At 41.2% G+C, this 20,001-nt stretch overlaps 1 protein-coding gene and 1 pseudogene across 2 annotated transcripts in view; one reads left to right on the top strand and one right to left on the bottom strand.

Moving 5' to 3' along the window:
* The window catches only part of IQGAP2 (IQ motif containing GTPase activating protein 2), a 268,671-nt gene that overhangs the window by 128,973 nt on the left and 119,697 nt on the right, over positions 1-20,001 (bottom strand). Inside the window, exon 3 of the mRNA XM_081088634.1 lies at positions 7,543-7,699. Within this exon, the coding sequence (XP_080944760.1) occupies positions 7,543-7,699 (157 nt within the window). The remainder of the gene's footprint in view (positions 1-7,542; positions 7,700-20,001) is intronic.
* On the top strand, positions 9,726-16,376 carry LOC308518054 (DNA polymerase epsilon subunit 2-like; annotated as a pseudogene). Its single transcript has 2 exons — positions 9,726-9,759; positions 15,663-16,376. The product of its transcript is annotated as a DNA polymerase epsilon subunit 2-like (transcript).

Raw genomic sequence — 20,001 nt, 5'->3', positions numbered from 1 at the left:
AGACACTGTTGGATTATTCTTCAGAGGGAATTAATAAGCTAGTTGCTATGAAATAACAAGGGGCTAGGGGTGAGAGGAAAGAAAGAAAAAGAGACACTGTCTTAAATACTTGAGCCCTCAGTTTGCTCATCTATAAAATGAGCAAATTAGAATAATTTGCAAGAATTAGGACTCCAAATCCAAATAGTCTGTTCAATTAACTGCACATCGAGCCTCAGAACCACCACCTCAAACATTCACAGTGCGCTTACTGCTATCAGCCACTGTGCCAAATGCTTTGCATGGACGATCACATCTGTTCCTCACAGTATCTCCACAAAGGCTGATACGATGATTATTCTTCTCACTTTACAGGTGAGGAAACTGAGGCTCACAGAGGCAAACTTAGTGAGGCCCAACTCAAACCTTTTGATTCACAACTCATATTACTGTGTATATAACCACGGTGCATACCCTCCCCCTAAGGCTCACTAAATGTTCACCAATCATTTATAATAGGTCTACAATGATCTGTGCAGTATTGGAACAACACCTTTTATTTTCTTTTTCGTTTTTTTGTCTTTGAGCCTTGTCAGGCCGAGTCCTCTACAAGGAATGCCTTCCTTCTCCTTCTCCTCCCCTTGCCATCCCAGTCTGCTTGGGAACACTCATCTTTCAAGCCTTCACCACAGAAACCTCTGGCTTCTTCAGCACCCCACCCTCTTTCGAAAGCAACACTCTCTTTTTGGTTGTCTCCAACTGTCTACCCAGCCGTCTTCTCTTCACTGCCCTCCTCCCACTTCCAGTTTCTTACCAGGATTCACCCTTTTTTCCCCTCTTGAATCCACTGACTTCTTGGCTATGCAGGCCACTGTCACCTGGATTGAATAACCCCCTTACGACACTCTGCCTCCACCCTCATCCTCCCTCCAATTTATTCTGACCCACACAGAGCAGCAGACAGACCTTCTAAAGCACACTGCACTGTGATGCCTGTCTCACATTTCAAAGGCTTCCTTGCACCCCCAATGCCTATACTTAGTATGAAATCATAGATCCTCCAAGTGTGACTTCCTGATCTATGTCTGCTTCCCTCCTGGTCCAGTTCTCCTCATGACTCCTCACTGCAGCCTCTTAGCCACTCAGTTTGGCCAAGCTCTATTCTTCCTTGAGGAGCCGATCACAAATGGGGCCCCTCTCTCTGTACTGTTCTCCTCATTCTCTACCCCGAACTCTGCCCATGATGATTTTCTTCTCATTCTTCCAGCCTGAGTTAAATGGCTTCTCATCTTCTGTATGTTGCTGTCAATTTCTTCCTTCATACACTTACTACAATTCACAATGTATATTCACTTGCAGTCTATCCAACTGTAAGCACCATGATACCTTGTCCGCCTTGCTCACCACTCTGTCTTGAGTGCCTAGCACATAGTAGGTGTTGATATGTATTGCATGGATGAGTGAGTCTGACCCTAGTTAGAAATCTTAGTACAACTTTACAGCCTTTCCCTATAACTTTATTAAAATTTACTATATCCATCTTATCTACCATTAGAGCAGTGGTTCTTAAACCTTAGTAGCACATAAGAAAAGAACTACATGGAGTGATTATTAAGAGTGTTTCCTGGGTCTCTACTCAAGAGATTCTGCCTGACGCAGAAGCCTGGGTTGGGGTCCACGTTCCACTTTTTATACACGACCACCGGGTGGTTCTGCTGGAGGTGTGAGCATCACACTTAAAGGAAGGGTGTCAAACTCGAAGCACTTTGATTAAGTTTTGAATAAAGCATAGAAGACAAGAAAAGAAATGGAGTCCTTTGGTTCCTTGAAAGGACTGTCATTCATTTCTTCACCCAGCACCTGTTTCTCTAGCAATGACCATGGCCAGATCCTGCACCATTCACCAAGGATATGGCAGAGATGACACATGGTTTTTGCCTTCGTGACAAGACAATCGTTACAGTATACCATGATATACATTACAACATATCATCAAGAGGGCCAGGGCCAGGCGCCACTGTGAACCTGGCGTGATCACATAACTCAGACCTGGAGTGAGGGGTGGAGGTGGCCAGAGAAAGAAAACTCATCATTGGAAGGCTTAACGCTAAGACCTAGGACATCTTTCTAACCCTAAGTTAAAAGGAGCCAACATTACATTAAGCTGGCAAAGAGGTGGCGCAGCATGAAAGCTCTCATTAGCTTCACTCAACGGCGCCAGTGCCCCAACTGAAGAATTTAGAGCCCGGGACGAAGCTCGTGCTTAGGGACACACTGTCTGACAGGCAGCTCATATTTTATAGCTGCAGTCTAGGCAGATCCTGCAGGGAGAGCCCGTGCTCACTGAACTCATGGTTTCCAGATGGCACATCAAGGACTGGGCCCGGATTACTGAGCACTCCCTTGGGTTTCAACATCTTTGCCACAGTCCCATGATTTAGTGTTTGGGAAAGGCGCACACGAAGGGCTTTAGTCCTGAAGAACACAAGAGCAGGAAGTTAATTAAGTCTCCTCTTCACTAATATTTGCCTCCTTTCATTTTTTGTAAGAGAAATGAAATGGGCTTAAAATAAAATTTTATGATTGCATGGCAAATCATGAAACATTTCCATTCCGGGACATTAGGCACTTTCAGGAACTTAAGGAAAGGAAAAAGAGAAACACCTCTTTTCTCCTACGACTTAACAGAGGAGTCGTTTCCATCTGTCCCTATGCTTTCTCCCACATCACAGCTGGCATCAACCCCCCCTTTCTGCTTCTTCCTTTCCGCCTGCCCCTCTCCTAGCTTCTCTTCTTCTGGGCACCCCAGCCTTCCAGGGGCCTGGTTGGGTGGAGGATGGCAAAACCCAGCACCTTCCTCTCTCACCATGTTCAACTTAGGGATGACTCACCTGCCGAGGCTCCACAGGTATTTTCTTTTGTAACGAAAGGTTGGATATATTTCTCATCTCCATCCCAGAGACAAGTAGCTACTTATTCAAATAGTAGGATCTCTAAGGACAGCAGGACACAGGACCTGTTTAAGTTGCCAGGAAGGTATCCACAACTGAACTGAAAAGAGACACCTATACTCACGGTGTTTGATGTGACAGGAGGAGGAAGAACTAGCCTACTCCCTGCTCTGGGGCTCACCTCCACTGAAGGTCTGTCTTTCTTCCCTGACTCTCACCATCCATAATGTCAAAACAAAATACCCACCGTCCCCTTTCAGGGAGGGCCGGAGACAAGCCCAACTACACCTTAACTCTGTCATGAACTCTACATGGCTGTTAATACTAATAGGCCTGGATCTTGGTAATAACCATTGTAGAAGCAAGGAAAAAAAGAAAAATCATACTCTAAAATGTGGACAAACATTAATTTATTCTGTGATGGGGTTATATGAATAATTTTTATGTGCTTTTATGAACTTCTAAAAATATTTTTCAAAATTATAAAAAAACAACTTTAATTTTGGCTGGCTAAGTCACCATTTCATTAAAATCTTGTGAAGGCTATAAAGGGCTGAAAACTCTGGAGTGAGACACATGACTTAATAAACTAAGACTTATCTTTTAGACTAGACCATGAAAACAGACTTGTCCAAAAAAATCTGTCAATTCATCTTGTCTACTGTTAGTCTACATGGTTATTCAAACATTTCCTCTGAATTCAATTCACTGTACATATTTTAAAAATAAATTTTGTCTCAATAACAACTGAAGGGTACTATGAATCATGCAATAAATGGGAACTCATTCCATTTTCAACTATATTTAATGTTGTCCTTGCAACTGTAAGAGAAATAACTTTTAAGGATACCTGAAAACCTTCAAATAAAGATACTGACAGAAAGGACTTATTAAGAAAATAAAGAATCAAATTTCAAAAACAGTTTAGAAACCCTGATCTGAAGTGGACAAGAGACCACATAGTCCAAGAGAAACATCATACCTTTTGAAGACACATCTCATGAAGGGGTCTTTTAGGGCGGCATTTACTTTTTCCTCCTTCACGTTACAATGGAAAATTTCAAGCATAAGAAAAATACAACCTTCCAAAACTCAATCAGGAAGAATCTAAAAATCTCAATAAGCTGATAACCATGGAAGAAATTGAAGCAGTTATCAAAAAAGCTTCCAGCAAACAAAAGCCCAGGGCCAGACAGCTTCACAGGGGAGTTTTACCAAACATTCAAGGAAGAACTAAAACCTATCCTCCTTGGACTATTCCAAAAAATTCAGAGGGAGGAACACTTCCAAGCTCATTCTATGAAGCCAGCATCACCCTAATACCAAAACCAGCTAAAGACAACACAATGAAAGAGAATTACAGGCCAATATCCCTCATAAACACAGATGCCAAAATCCTCTACAAAATTCTAGCAAATCGGATCCAGTAGTACATCAGAAAGATCATACACCATGACCAAGTAGGATTTATCCCAGGGATGCAAGGCTGGTACAATATCTGCAAATTAATAAACGTGATATATCACATAAACAAATTGAGAGATAAAAATCACATATAAACGTCATATCAATTGCTGCAGAAAAAGCATTTGACAAAATCCAACACCCTTTCTTGATAAAAACTCTCAGTAAGGTGGGAATAGAAGGATCATACCTCAACATAATAAAAGCCATATATGACAAACCCCCAGCCAACATCATACTCAATGGGCAAAAACTAAAACCATTTCCCCTAAGAACAGGAACAAGACAGGGATGCCCACTCTCACCACTCCTGTTCGACATAGTACTGGAAGTACTAGCCATTGCGATTAGACAAGATATAAAAGGCATCCAAACTGGAAAAGAAGAAGTAAAACTGTCCTTATTCGCAGATTACATGATACTGAACATAGAAAACCCTAAGGACTCCATCAAAAAATTATCAGACTTAATAAATGAATTCAGCAATGTAGCAGGATACAAAATTAACGCCAAGAAATCTATGGTATTTCTATACACCAATAGTGAACTTACAGAAAGAGAGACTAAAAAAGCAATCCCATTTACCATTGCACCAAAAAAAAAAAAAGATACCTAGGAATAAACTTAACTAAGGAGGTAAAAGACCTGTACACGGAAAACTACAGGACACTGAAAAAAGAGATAGCATAAGACATAAACAGATGGAAGAACATACTGTGTTCATGAATTGGTAGAATCAACATCATTAAAATGTCCATACTACCCAAAGCAATCTATAGATTCAATGCACTCCCCATTAAAATACCAATGGCATATTTCACAGACCTAGAACAAAATTTCCAAAAATTCATCTGGAATAAAAAGAGACCTCGAATAGCTGCAGCAATCCTGAGAAAGAAGATCAAAGTAGGTGGGATCTCAATACCAGATATCAAGCTGTATTACAAAGCCACTGTTCGCAAAACACCCTGATACTGGCACCAGAACAGACATATAGATCAATGGAATAGAATAGAGAACCCAGAAATCGACCCAAACCACTATGCTCAATTAATACTCGACAAAGGAGGAACGAACATACAATGGAGTCAAGACAGTCTCTTCAATAAATGGTGTTGGGGAAATTGGACAGATACATGCAAAAAAATGAAACTAGACCACCAACTTACACCATACACAAAAATAAACTCAAAATGGATAAAGGACTTAAACACAAGACGGGAAACCATAAAAATACTAGAAGAATCCACAGGCAGCAAAATCTCAGACATATGCCGAAGCAATTTCTTCACTGATACTGCTCCTAGGGCAATGGAAACTAAAGAGAAAACAAATGGGACTACATCAAAATAAAAAGCTTTTGCACAGCAAAAGAAACCATCAACAAAATGACAAGAAAGCCCACTGCATGGGAGAACATATCTGCAAATGTTATCACCGATAAGGGTTTAATCCCCAACATTTACAGGGAACTCATACAACTTAACAAAAGGAAGATAAACAACCCAATCAAAAAATGGGCAACGGGCCTAAATAGATACTTTTCAAAAGAAGACACAAGGAAGGCCAAGAGATGTATGAAAACATGCTCAAAATCACTAATTATCGGAGAGATGCAAATCAAAACAACAATGCAGTACCATCTCACACCTGTCAGAATGGCTATCATCAACAAATCAACAAATGACAAGTGCTGGCGAGAATGCAGAGAAAATGGAACCCTTGTGCACTGCTGGTGGGAATGCAGACTGGTGCAGCCACTGTGGAGAACAGTATGGAGAGTCCTCAAAAAACTAAAAATGGAACTCCCATTTGACCCAGTGATTCCACTTCTAGGAATATATATGCCAAGTAACCAGAAACAACAATCGGAAAGGATATATGCACCCCTATGTTCATAGTGGCACAATTCACCATAGCTAAGATTTGGAATCAGCCTAAGTGCCCATCAGCAGATGAGTGGATTAAAAAACTGTGGTACATCTATACAATGGAATACTACGCTGCGGTAAAAAAGAAGGAATTCTTACCATTTGCAACAGCATGGATGGAACTGGAGAGCATTATATGCTAAGTGAAGTCAGTCAGTCAGAGAAAGAGAAATATCACATGATCTCACTCATTTATGGAATATAATGAACAACATAAACTGATGAACAAAAACAGATCCAGAGACAGAGAAGCACTGATCAGACCATCAAACCTCAGAGGGAAGGTAGGGGAGGGTGGGGGTAAGGGGGAGAGATCAACCAAAGGACTTGTATGTATGCATATAAGCCTAACCAATAGACCCAGACAACAGGGGGGTGAGGGCATGAGTGAGGGGGGGTGGGGAGCAATGGGGGAATAAGGACACATATGTAATACCTTAATCAATAAAGAAATTTTTAAAAATGTAGACAGAATAGTGTAATGAATCCCTGTGCACCCATCATCCAACCTTAACAATTATGAACTCATGGCCAGTCTTGAATCATCTATCCAAGTTCCTTCCAATTATTTTGAAACAAATCCTAGATATACTACTTTATCTGTAAATACTTAGACATGTTCTCTAAAATATCAGAATTTTTTTTATTGATAGACGATTGGTGTTTATTTTGGTTTTATATTCTCCCCCACACGCTGTCTCTAATTAGCTATGAAATAATTCTGAAAACTAGTTGCATACAAAAAGGTTAGTTTTATTTTGTTTTACATGCCAAGTGGAAAGGAATTCCTACCTGAGTATTTAACATTACTACTCATTTTATCACACTGGCCCTAACTCTTTGAGGCCACAAGTTCAAGTCCCAGCTGGGTACTCTATTCCTTGATAAGAATAAGGGGAGTAATAAAACTGTGTGGTAGTGAAACAAAGGAGGGGTAGAGTGCCCCCCCCTTTTACATTTACTGGCGCTAATAAAAATGACCTCCGTGAAGGAATGATGGGGGAGCCCCACAAATCAGAGGTCTCTCAGCCTCAGCCCAGAAATAGAAATGCTTTGCTTTTAAAATTGCTGCTGCCTCAGGAATGATTATTAACAGGCTTCAAAGACCAAGGACGGGATGCCTCCCTCAAAATCCTTGAAGAAACACTAAAAGAAGGGAAAGGAAAGAAATACTTTCACTTTTAGATGGAAACCAAAACCAATTAGATGTCAGTTACCTTATAGCGTGTTTGTTCCACGTCATAGATCTTTTTCTCCGATACCATTTTGGGGGCAAAGAACTTGGCTAACTTTGCCAGGTAAACTCCGTTCCGGAGCCCTTCCTCCAGCTCAGTGGTTGGTGGCAATTCTTCAACTAAACAGACTTCCATCCACCTACAGGGATTAAAAAACACAACAAAACGTTACAGTGTCTCCAGTTGGGCGACTTTCCAAAGTGAAGAGCTGCAGCGTCTCCCTGGGTGTGATGGAGGCAGTAACAAAGGGAACAGCTGTAGGTGTCACAGACGGAAAGAGAAAGAGAGGACTTCCTGGGTGGGGCAGGGTCTCAGAGCACAAGGTGAACAAGGGGTCCAAGCCCAGAGGCTCTGAGCTCACAGCCTGCCAGAGCTTGCCAACTTCACTTTAGTCTGAGTTTTTACTAATTCTCATTTGTACCAAAGGAGGAAAAGGCCAAACCATTTTGTATGGGTGGAATTAGTCCTGCTGACATTACAGAAAAAAATAATTCCAGTTAACGAGCCTTTTGCAGATGAGATTCTTAGAGGGGGTTATGCCTCTGGGAGAGCATAATTCAAGGTGCTGCGAAACCTGCCATTGCCTCAGGCCAGAAATGACTACCGGGACAGACAGGAAGGGAAAGGAACATTACAATTCAGAAAGCGGACTTGGTCTTCTTTAAAACATACACATTCCTTTTTCTAATACCAGGAACCTCCTACATAACCTTTTTGGAAAGGTACAGTATTTACCGGGCTCTGAAAAAAATACTTCAGAACAAGATCAGATTAAACCTTAGGACACTGAGCCAGTACTGCAGAGAAGAGAGCACCACAGTCATTACTGGCTCAAGGACACACAGTGGGAGGGAGCCAGGCCAGTTCCCATTTCACACTGGTGTGCCGAGCATCTGCCAGTTATGAGGGTAATGCCATTCCTACCCATGCTCAAGGAACTATATTCCCTACTATAATATCCAAGAGGCAGGTATACAGGCTCTCAGTGGGGGAGCCCCCACTTCCCTGCAACCGATCCACCAACAAATCATAAACTCCTAGTGTGAGCCCCATACCATATAGCCAGTCCCCCAGAGGCTCATTAACACAACAGCGGCCAATCCTATCAACTTTGGTGGACACGGGAGCACTGTTCTGCAATATTAACAAGTGACCCCGATCCAAGCAGCAGACCCTGTACCATGTCTGAACTGCCTGTAGCTCTGGACAGCATCTTTTAAAAGCTCAAAGAGCCCCTAATAAGCAAGGAGTATTTACTAACCACTTATTAGGCACTGTAAAACATGGAACATATGAGAAAACCAAAAACATAAGCCCTGCTTTCAAAAAGCATCAAATACTGCAAGGAAAAACCCGAGAATCATATACAAGAGGCAATTATGCTCAGTGCTACGTGTTGGTTCATAAGAGGAAAAAGCTGGGGAATAGGGTGTGGGGGTATCACTGGAGTAGTAGGGAAAACATCACAAAGATGGTGGAATCTCAGTTCGGACTAGAAAAATGAGTATTTGGAAAGGCAGGAGGAACAGCAGAGCCAGGGAGCAGGGCAGACCAAGGGCATGAAGGACACATGGCTGCCTCATGGGGAGAACCCAGAGAAGACGTGGGGCCTTTGGGGTTCAGGAGGAGAAAGGAAACGAGGCTGGGCACCTACAGGGGAGCTGGGCCTGGAGGAGGGGGCACCGGAAGAGAAGTGCTGATATTTGCTGCCACAGGAAGCAGAGCTCCTGCAGCTCGGGAACAGAGGGGCGACATGCTGACAGGGGTAATTAGAGAAAATTAATCTTGTGCGCTGGATGTCCCAGAGACAAAGCGCTCTGTCAGGCTTTCCCCACTGTGAGAAACTGGGGGACGAGATTAGACAGGAAGAAACGGGGAGGGAGGAGACCAAGAAACACTTCAGGGAAACAGTAACAGGACTTGGTGACAGCTCAGAGAAGGGGGTAGAAGGAAGAGAAACATTACCAGCCAGGGAAAGGGGCCTGTGTGAAGGGAGCTCTCTACATCACGGTTCAGTCCACCGTGATTCCCGAGCATTCCCTAACTGCCCTGGTCCAGTTTTCTCCTCTGCTAAAGCGGGGGAGAGTGAGAAGGCTGGGATGGTGCCCCAGCTCTAACATTCTAGCAAGACTATGAGACTGGAAGAGCAGAACAGGTAAAAGGAGATGACGAACTTGGCTTTCATGTATCATACACAAGGTAAATAAGGGATGTTTGGTTTATAGGAGCCTTGTTTCAAATAAACTGAAGTAAGAACTGCCATAGACTTGAAAATTTTAAAAACAATTAAGAAATCAATAATGTTGCCTTTTAAATAAAAATCTGGCCAAGTTAAAAGCCACTGCACTAGACTGAGTTTCGAATCTAACTCCACTACAAATTATAGCATTAACAATGTATTTTCAAACAATTATCTTAAAAATTTTAGGAAATTGTCTTTTTACACAGCAATACACAATTGCTTTATAACAATCCTGTAATTGGGGTACAAGCATGAGGAGTGGGGGACAGGTAAATGGACACTTGGTAGCAGCATTCGGGGGAGATAAGTTATTAATTAGAAGCCAGGGGCTGGAAACTAAAATACCAACAACACGGAAGTATGATGATTTAGACGTGGACTTGTTAAAAAAAAAAAAGACAATCACATTTATTTTTGTTTATATTAGAATAGACATGCAGTTGGCTTCAAATACCAATGACGCCAAAAAACGTAGGTTAGCTACAGCCTATCCTATAGCCTATATATTAAAAGGATAATATGCAAATCGAACGAACAGCAGAATGACTGGTCGCTATGATGTGCACTGACCACCAGGGGGCAGATGCTCAACGCAAGTGCTGCCCCCTGGTGGTCAGTGCGCTCCCACAGGAGGAGCACTGCTCATCCAGAAGCTGGGCTCACAGCTGGCAAGCACAGTGGCAGTGGCAGGAGCCACTCCTGCCTACGCAGCAGCACTAAGGATGTTCGACTGATGGACATCCCCCGAGGGCTCTCCGACTGTGAAAGGGCACAGGCCAGGCTGAGGCTCCCCCTCCTCCCCGCCCAGTGCACGAATGTTGTGCACGGGCACCTCTAGTTTAGAATATAGCCATTGCTAATGCTAATGACAGTACGAACTGCTCCAAGGCAAAAAGCATCTTTTTCTTTATAATCCCTTGTGCCTGCCAACATGGTTACATACAGCAGGCACCTAATAAATTGTTATTAAATAAAGGATTCTGCCTACATAAGAAAAATGTTTCAAGCATCACAGTTAAAATCCTTTAGGATGTGGCCAAGGATTTGTAAATGCAGCATTTTTCAACTTTAGGCACCAACGGAGATACCTTTTCACTGCCTTGAAAGTCAAAACATGATGTTATTATCATCAATGATAACTAGTATTTATTAAGTACTATTTTGTGCTAGGACTGGGATTTAATATTTTATGGGGATTGATCCTTAAGAGCACCCCAAAAGGAAAAAGTATTGTTAGGGTCACCATTTACAGATAATCTGAGGCTCAGAAAAACCCAAGGCCACATATCTAGTAATTGACAAATATAAAAAAAATGCCAGGGGCTTCTGCTCCTCCTATTTTAACTTAAATATATATATTTCAGAGAAAGGAAGGGGGAGGGAGAGATAGATAGAGACATCAATAGTGAGAGAGAATCATTGATCAGCTGCCTCCTGTATACCCCCTACTGGAGATGGAGCCTGCAACCCAGGCATATGCCCTGACCAGGAATTGAACCAGTGACCTCCTGGTTCATGGGTCAACACTCAACCAGCCATACTGGCAGGGCTCCAATTTCAACTTTTAACTTCTCACAACTCAATAAACAGAAGAACGAATCCTCCAGTCCAGTCCTACAGCCCCGTGTAAAACAAAAGTGATAACAAACACTCCAGTCTACTCCCGGAGCAGCAGTAGGAGTTCCATAGTTTGGAGATATCACTCTTCTAATGTAAGGTCAGAGGGTAGTATAGTCACTCTCAGAGTTGAGTAAATTTCCTGGGGTTTCTTATTTTCTTTTTTTAGAAGTTCCTCCTTGTCACTTCTTTGCTATCTACCCTGCAATAGTAAATGGCCTGCACTGCCTCAGTGGGTGCTGTTGCAAGCAGTAGTTAGATATGGGAAGCTTAAAGCTGATCCAGATATAGGCACCTCCTCAAGAACTCCTGCAAACCGAGACAGGATTGCAAAGAGTCTTCTCAATAAGGTTACATGAGAAAGAATTAAACTCCTACCAACATCAACCTCAGTAGCTCATCTGTTAACACAAACCAATAAAAACTCCAAGTGTGGTTTTTATGGTCGGTTGGGGTCAAGCTTCCGACAGCAGTCACAGTGTAGAGACACCTGGCCTGATTTCAGGAAGTCTGGCTCTGTGGTCCCCAGCTTACTGTACTGGGACGGGTCACTTGAAACCCTGGGCATTCAGTTCAGTCCGTGAGTCTAAAATTATAATGGAATTCAAGGACAGTGTAATTATGTAACATGATTTTGTTTTGTTTATTAACAGTTTTATAAAGAAATAATCCACACACCATACACTCACCCATTTAAGCTGTACAATGCAATGATTTCTTAGCACAGTCACAGGGTTGTGAGACCATCACTATTCCCAGTTTTAGAACATTTTCATCACTCCAAAAGGAAACCCATTACTCATTCGCAGTCACATCCCGTTCACCCACAGATCCCCAATCCACTAAATCTTTCTTTCTATGAATTGCCTTTTGGATATTTCATATAAATGGAATCACACAAATAGACATTTGCTCTCTCAGGTGGCCTTTTGTGACTAGCTTCTTTTACTTACCACAATGTTTTCAAGGTCCATCTAAGGTATAGGATGTATTAGTACTGCATTCCTTTTTATTGCTGAATAATATTCCACTACATAGGGATATTCCATTTTATTTATCCATTTATCAGTTATTTTATCAATATATGGGTTTTCCCCACTTTTTGGCTAGTATAATATTGCTTAAACATTAGTATAGAAGTTTTTGCATGGATATATGTTCTCATTTCTCTTGGGTATATACCTAGAAGTAGGATGTTTGATCTTTTTAGGAACATCCAGACTATTTCCCAAAGCAGCTTCAATATTTTATATTCCCACCAGTAGTGTATGAGGATTCCAATCTCCCTACCTTCTTGCCAACAATTAGCTTTTTTTTTTTTAATTATAGCTGTTCTAGTAGATGTTTTGATTTTCATTTCCCTAATGGCTAATGATACTGAGTATCTTTGTATGTGCTATGGTCCTTTTGCATATCTTCTATAGACAAATGTCTATTCAAATCCATTGCTCACATTTTAGTTGGGTTGCATTTTTACAATTGATTATAAGAGGTTTTTATATACTCTATGTAAAAGCCCCTTATCAGATATATGATTTGAAAATTTCTCCATTATGTGTGTTGGCTTATCACTTTCTTGATGGTATCTTTTGAGGTACAAAAAAGTCTTAATTTGACAAAGTCCCACTTATCTATTCTTTTGTTGTTTGTACTTTTGGTGTCAAAGTTAGAAACCACTGCATAACTAAAGTTCACAGATATTTACCTATGCTTTCTTCTAAGAGCTTTACTGTTATCTGTTAACTGTTATGCTTAAGCCCTTTATCCAATTTGAGTTATTTTTTGTATATGGTGAGAGGTAAGAGTCCAAATTCACTCTTTTGCATGTGAATATCCGGTTGTCCCAGCACAGCACCACTTGTTAAGAATACTTCATCCCACTGAATTGTCTTGGCACCCTTGTTGAAAATCAATGGACTGCAAATGTGAAAAGATATTTCTAGACTCTCAATTCTATCCCAATGATCCATATGTCTATGAATTATGTATGATAGTACATAAAGTATGAATACATAAAATCACGCTGGAAAGACTTCATATGTCATCAAAAGCCCATCTTCAGATTTGACCCAAAAATCCACAGGAATGAAAACCAGAATTTGCTGCGTGTGTCCTCCTGTTGACCTTGCATTTACTGCTTCTTCCCTATTCTTTCTATTGATCACTCCTACTGAACCACAGCACCGATATGTAATGTCTAACCCCAAACAAAAGTCAAAGTCATTTCATATGAGCATCTTAATGGTCATTGCAGAACACCTTCCTCCCCTGTCCTGGGGCTACTTTCCTATTAGTATTGCAAGTTTTCTCTTCTCTCCGCGGGGAAAATTTGGATCACTTTCCAGGCCCAGAGAAACAAAATGGAGGTAAAAGAAATTTCCTTTTTACCATTCAAACAGTTTGTCTTCAATCATCGCCCTCCCACCCCACTTTTTTTTTTTTGAGTTGAGGTAGTTTCCATAAGTAGCTCTATGTGTGAAAGTACAAGGTCTGATCCAAGTGAGACTGGGAGAAGAAGGAGGAGGGCGAGGATGCTGGGAGCAGGATGAAGGGGAGAAAAAGGTAAAATTTTTCCAATTTTAGCTTTAGGCCAAAAAGAAAAATAATGTCATTTTGTCTCACAAGAGATAACAAAACCAAACTCATGAAAATCCCAAGACAAACGATCCATGCTTGTATGCTACTTTGTGCCTTGCAGAGCATATGAAAGTTGTTTCACGGAGACATTTGCTATCTCAGTTGTTATTCAGGAAATCACCAACTATAAATCTTGGTCTCTATCATACAGCGCCGTATGGAATAAATGTCCCGAAAGTAGAACTGTTGGCCAGAACCCAGAAAGTGTGTTTTTTTCTGCACAAAACCGTTTTAATGCAGTGCCCTGTTCCATGAACTTTCAAGTGTTACAAGTCAATTTCTCTCCCTAAATGTTTTGAAAATCAGCATATGCAATATTTTACAAAAGAAAAAAAAAGACCAGATATTTTTATACATACAGTGTAATTGGTCACCCTTTGTGTCACTAGATGGTAAAATGTCAGGAGGACTACATTAAGTTCTCACAGGAAACGTTTTTCATTCCCAGAGGCTGCTGCAAAAATGTCACCATACTAGCTCAGGGGAGCAGAGATGCAGGAGAACCCACACTGCATCCCTGAATGGACATCCTCAGGTCCCCAACCTTCTCTCATACAAAACTTACTTGGTTCAGTATTAAAAAATGGCATGAAATATGAAAATGATGCTAATTATTTTCCTTAAAATACAGACACATAATACCACGAAAAGAATCAATATATGACTCCAAGACCTAACAGGAATGGAGCAGACTTCTGAGGACTTATTTCTCGTTAGGAGGTGATGATAGAGCAGAATATGTTGAGTTTGGCAAGCATTTCCCAACCTGCGTCCACAGAATGCTGGCTCAGTGAGATGCAAACAGTGTCCTGGGGAAGGGTGGGGAGAAGGAGGCCAAATAAGTTTAGAAAATACTACCTTCTACATCCCCTCTTGAGGACTCATAAGTTGTATTAGCACCCTAAAAGCTCAGAGAATTCCTGAAGTAGGGAACCAAGTTTAATTTCTCTTAACCCGAAGTTTCCCCAATGTTTTGATCACAGAACTTCATTCCTCCAGAATACCCGGTTGGTAACGTTCCATATCATCAAATGGCAGGGAACTGACAGAGGCAATACAATTTGGTGACTGAAACCACAGCATCAGGGGTTATTCTTTCTGGATTCAAAGTGTAGTTCTAGCACAATACTAGTGATTCCTCTGCAAAATAAGGATATTTTAAGTATGCACCCGTAGAGGGCTGTTGGAAGGAGTAAATGAGAATCTGTGTAAAATGTTTAGCACTGTGCCCGACACTGATTAAGAACCCAGCAACCACGATGATTAGCATGTCTCCGAGTGTGAACCTGGCCTAGCCCCTCACCAGATGTGTAACCGTGACATATTAACCAGTTATTCCAGCTAATACCTTTGAGCATCTAGTACTTTCCAGACACTGTTGTGAGTGGTGCACCAGGCAGCACCCCTAAGTTTACTGAGCAGCAAGTCTCAGATTCTCATCGATGTTAGGGTGCCACTAGTTCAAAGCGCTTCCGGTAATAAAATGACCCAGTACCAGTGCAGGACCCAGCAGACAGCCGGCCCCCTGATATCACTCATATGGTTCCCTTCTCTTTAAAGGAATAAATTTTTCAAAGAATCTTTTTGGGTGAGAAACTTTTTAAAGATGGATATTTTAAAGACCAAGCAGAGGTGTTGGAAAAACTTCACACCATGTTTTCTGGTTATTCACCCGCACCTCCAACCTCCTGTATTCTGTGTGGCAATTTTTCATCTGCACCCTATGGAAAAAACCAAGTTCAAGCTTTGAAAGATTCCCTAAAAACTTTGGCAGACATAATATGCGAATATCCCAATATTTCACCAAAGTAGTCGTTTTGTGTTTGTACCTGGTCCAGAGGATCCTGGATTTGGTTCCATCTTACCAAGGCCACCACTTGCTGAAAGCATTACTAATGAATTCAGGCAAAGAGTGCCATTTTCGGTTTTTACTACTAATCCTTGCAGAATTCAGTATTGTACACAAGAAATTATTGTCTTTCGTGAAGACTTAGTGAATAAAATGTGCAGAAACTGTGTCCGTTTTCCTAGTAGCAATTTGGATATTCCTAATCATTTTGTGAAGACTATCTTATCCCAAGGACACCTGACTCCTCTACCCCTGTATGTCTGCCCAGTATACTGGGCATATGACTATGCTTTGAGAGTGTACCCTTTGCCTGATCTACTTGTCATCGCAGACAAATATGATCCTTTCACTTTGACCAATACTGAATGCCTCTGCATAAACCCAGGCTCTTTTCCAAGAAGTGGATTTTCATTCAAAGTTTTTTATCCTTCCAACAAGACAGTAGAAGATAGCAAACTTCAAGGTTTTTGAGATTCTTGAATACCATCGAAGAAACAAAACTCAATTTTCTGCTTAATTTTATATTTCATGTAACTTTGATATTAGGTTACAATAAAATTATAGTAAACTTTAAAAAAAAAAGAGAGAAATAAGCTGAATGGCCTGAGGCACCTGAAAAATAAGAAAGCCTGCAAACTTTGTAGCACAATTAGTAATAGGTCTAATTAATTCTTGAAAATTTTGAAATAAATTTTGAAAAACATTGAAAATGTTTCACAGTATTCACTGTTGCTCAAATACATGCTCTATTCATAATTCTTCCTAACTCCAGGAGCCAATTAGATACTTACTGTACTTCTAATTAGGTTTGGCCCAACAAATCATCTACCTGGGATGTATTATACTATTACAACATACCTGGGGAGACAACTGGCTTACCATATACAAACCACAAAAGAATACATTTGCATGTGCTAAAATTTCTAGATAGGCAGACATTGCATAAAGCAATGAGCCTAGAGAATAAAAAATTTTTTAAAAAAACAAACAAACATGTACTTATTTTTAATGAAGCTTAAAGGTCTTAAGCTTCAACATTTGGTTGGGAGAGAAAAAAAAAGGGAGAGACAATATTTAATGTGTTCCATATCATGGATATCTTAGATGACTTGGTTTAAGTGTTAAATACTTAATAGTGCTTTAATAACACTTAAAGTCTTTTTCTGAAATTACACTCATATACTGGGGAAAAAAAACCCCAAAAAGCTAAGAATATACAGGATAGTCGACACCTAAGTGATGATTGAAGAAATATACACGTCTGAAGGGAAATGCTTACATAGGAAAACAGTCTTGGAGTGTCCAGGGATCCAGGTGAGGATGAGAATCCTCCGTATTCCGCCCTCTGCTGGTGTATTATATATGCGCCTATATATGTGCCTGTAGTTCTCAGCGACACAGCATCCCCAATATATTTGAACAGTTATAAACTGTTGGTACAAACTTTCTGGAAAACACTCTGATTATGTAACAGTAAAAAAATCACTGTACACCTATTACATTTAGGGCATGGTATTATATAAAGTTCTATTTATTCTTCTCATAACCCTATGAGTTAGCATCTTCCTTTAGAAAAATAAGGAGCCAGATACCAAAGATGAAATATCTTGTCCAAGCTCATGTATAAGTGAAAAAAAAAGCATGATTTGAACCCAAATAGCACTCAACTCTGCCCATTAACCACCATACTCTACTGCTTCTTGAAAGAACACATTAGGAAACTTAAAATACAAGCTAGATAGTTTCCTTTGTGAATATAGCTTAATAAACACAGCTATGGCTGAAGATTTTTGTGTAAAACTGGAAACCACCTAAGTGTCTAAGAAAATCCTGTTTATCTATTGGATAGAATGTCATACAGTCACTTGAGCTATTTTTATAGAATACTCAAGAAGATGGAAAATATACTTGTGGTAAATTAAGAAAAAAGAATGGGATACAAAATTATAGAAGAAGATAATTTTATTTTTAAAATTATATGTATTTAAATTAATGTACACAGACTGAAAAACATGTAGCAAAAAATGTTAACAGTGGTTTTCCTGGTGAAGTTCTTCACTGTATTGGTGAAACTCTTCATCTGGTCCTGTTTCATAATTTTTATCATAAGCAAGTATTATTTTCAATAACAGAAATTAATGAAATACAGGACCAGCAGGTAAGCTGAGGTTTCAATGCAGGCTGTCCCCTCAGAGCACACCCGTCCTCCACATGCCATTCTGCTAGGACAAATTCTTCAAGATGAATGTGATGAACAGGGCATCAGCTCACTTCCTAGGAATGGTCACTTCTTAAGCAGAAACTCACAGTGAAGCCCTTTCTCAAAGCAGAATAAGCCAGGCTGATCTTCACAGATGATGCTTTTCCCAAGGGAGTCGCGCCTGTGCCTTAATACGGGGATGCGGTGAACGTCCTCGTTGGGACTGGCTGAAGGGGCTGCTGGCCCTTTCAGAGCTGTCTGTGGGGTGCAGCTGAGCACTGGACTCCGGGTCCCAAAAACCCTGGCTTCAAACTTGGTTCTGCAACTTTTAAGTTGTGATGACCGTGGCATGCAACCATCAACCTGGGCCGCAATCTCGCCCTTTTGGAAATTGGGTACAACACAGCTACCCCACAGGGATGTCCTGAGGGTGAAAACAGATACCATGTGTGGAGTCACCTGGTTGCAGGTGTTCAAGAAACAACTGTTCACAAATAGGAAGAAAATGAATTGGGCAGGAGAGCATCAGTTTAAAGAGTAAGGCTCCACAGCAGCATGGTCACGGTCACACTGACATGAACGTGTAAGGTCCAAAGTCCTCAGGGTGGAGACTGTGGGGCAGAGGACACTGTGCAGGACAACCAGCAGGCCACAGTGCCTTGGAGTGGGCTCTGTCCACCTGGCTTCCCTAGAACTTACTAAGGAGGTGGTGGGTGGAGGGGGCGGTGGCAAGACAGTAACGTTCAATTGCAGTGCAAAGCACTTTCTGTTTGACAAGGTAACCACGAGCTGGGGTGCAGGAAAAAAGTGAAGAAGAATGAACCGAAAGTCGTTGGCAGCAGTTTCCTGGCAAATCAACCCTCATCTGAGGCTTCTGCATGAATTCTGACCTAAATAACAACGGAGGGCTTGATGAGGCAGATTCTCCTTCCTGGGTTTGTGCACATGATCTAACCACAGAGTAATCACTGTCCTTGCACTTTTACACATTTATTTGCCCAACAGAGGCAAGAAAATGAAAGCAGCAAGCTTATGATAAGACCATGGTAAAGTCACTAATTTGCCACGACTCCTTCCTACCCCTAACCCAATATTCAATATGGAACAGGTAAATAATGAACGTTCTGGAACACCAGGAGAATGCCATAGCTAAGGGCATATTTCAAAATATAAGCAACCCAACTGGGCACAAGCTGTATCCAGCATGGATTTCCTTTCTTCTTTTCCACCCCTTAAACTATAGGTATCTTGTGCTGAAAGGCGATCCTTTCCTGGAAATGGGTAATTAGAAAGAGATAGGAAGACTGATTTTTCTAGAATCTAAAAGATCAAAAGAGCTCTCAGCAGGTAGTAGCGAAGTAACATCAGGAGAAGACACTACTGGAAAGTTTAACTGTGAGAAACGTCATTTCAGTACCATTATCAAGAGCCTCTTCCTCTCTACCTCCATCTTTTGCCCAGCACTTATTGGTTCCCCCACTCCCACTACCAGCTGTACCGAGAAAGTGACAAACGAGGACTCACTGGATGCCATCAATCATTGTCACTAAGAGGAAAATGAAAAGAACCCAACATATGTTCTCGCAAATGCCTCCCACTCTCCACTCCCACTCCCCCTCCTCTCCACCGGCACACAATCTTTAGAAGCAGCAAGCCACGTTTTAATAACCCTTCAGTGGAAATGGATGACGAGCAGATAGTAGAAGCTGCCCAAGCACCATTCTTTTCCATATGTGTGTCCATATTTACAGTTCACAGTTCACACACGACCCAGGTCACACCGGAGCAGGGCTGCACACCAACCGGCTCCTGCCCACCCAGACCACAGTGAGTGGAAGGACAGATGAGTAAACCAGCGCTGCACGCATGTCAGGAGGGATGCGGACTAGAAAGGAT

This window comes from Myotis nattereri, assembly GCF_964212035.1.
Source record: "Myotis nattereri genome assembly, chromosome: 4".
In the NCBI taxonomy this organism is placed as follows: Eukaryota; Metazoa; Chordata; class Mammalia; order Chiroptera; family Vespertilionidae; genus Myotis; species Myotis nattereri.
The sequence above is the reverse complement of the archived record's forward strand: the minus strand, read 5'-3'. Positions and strand labels throughout refer to the sequence as shown.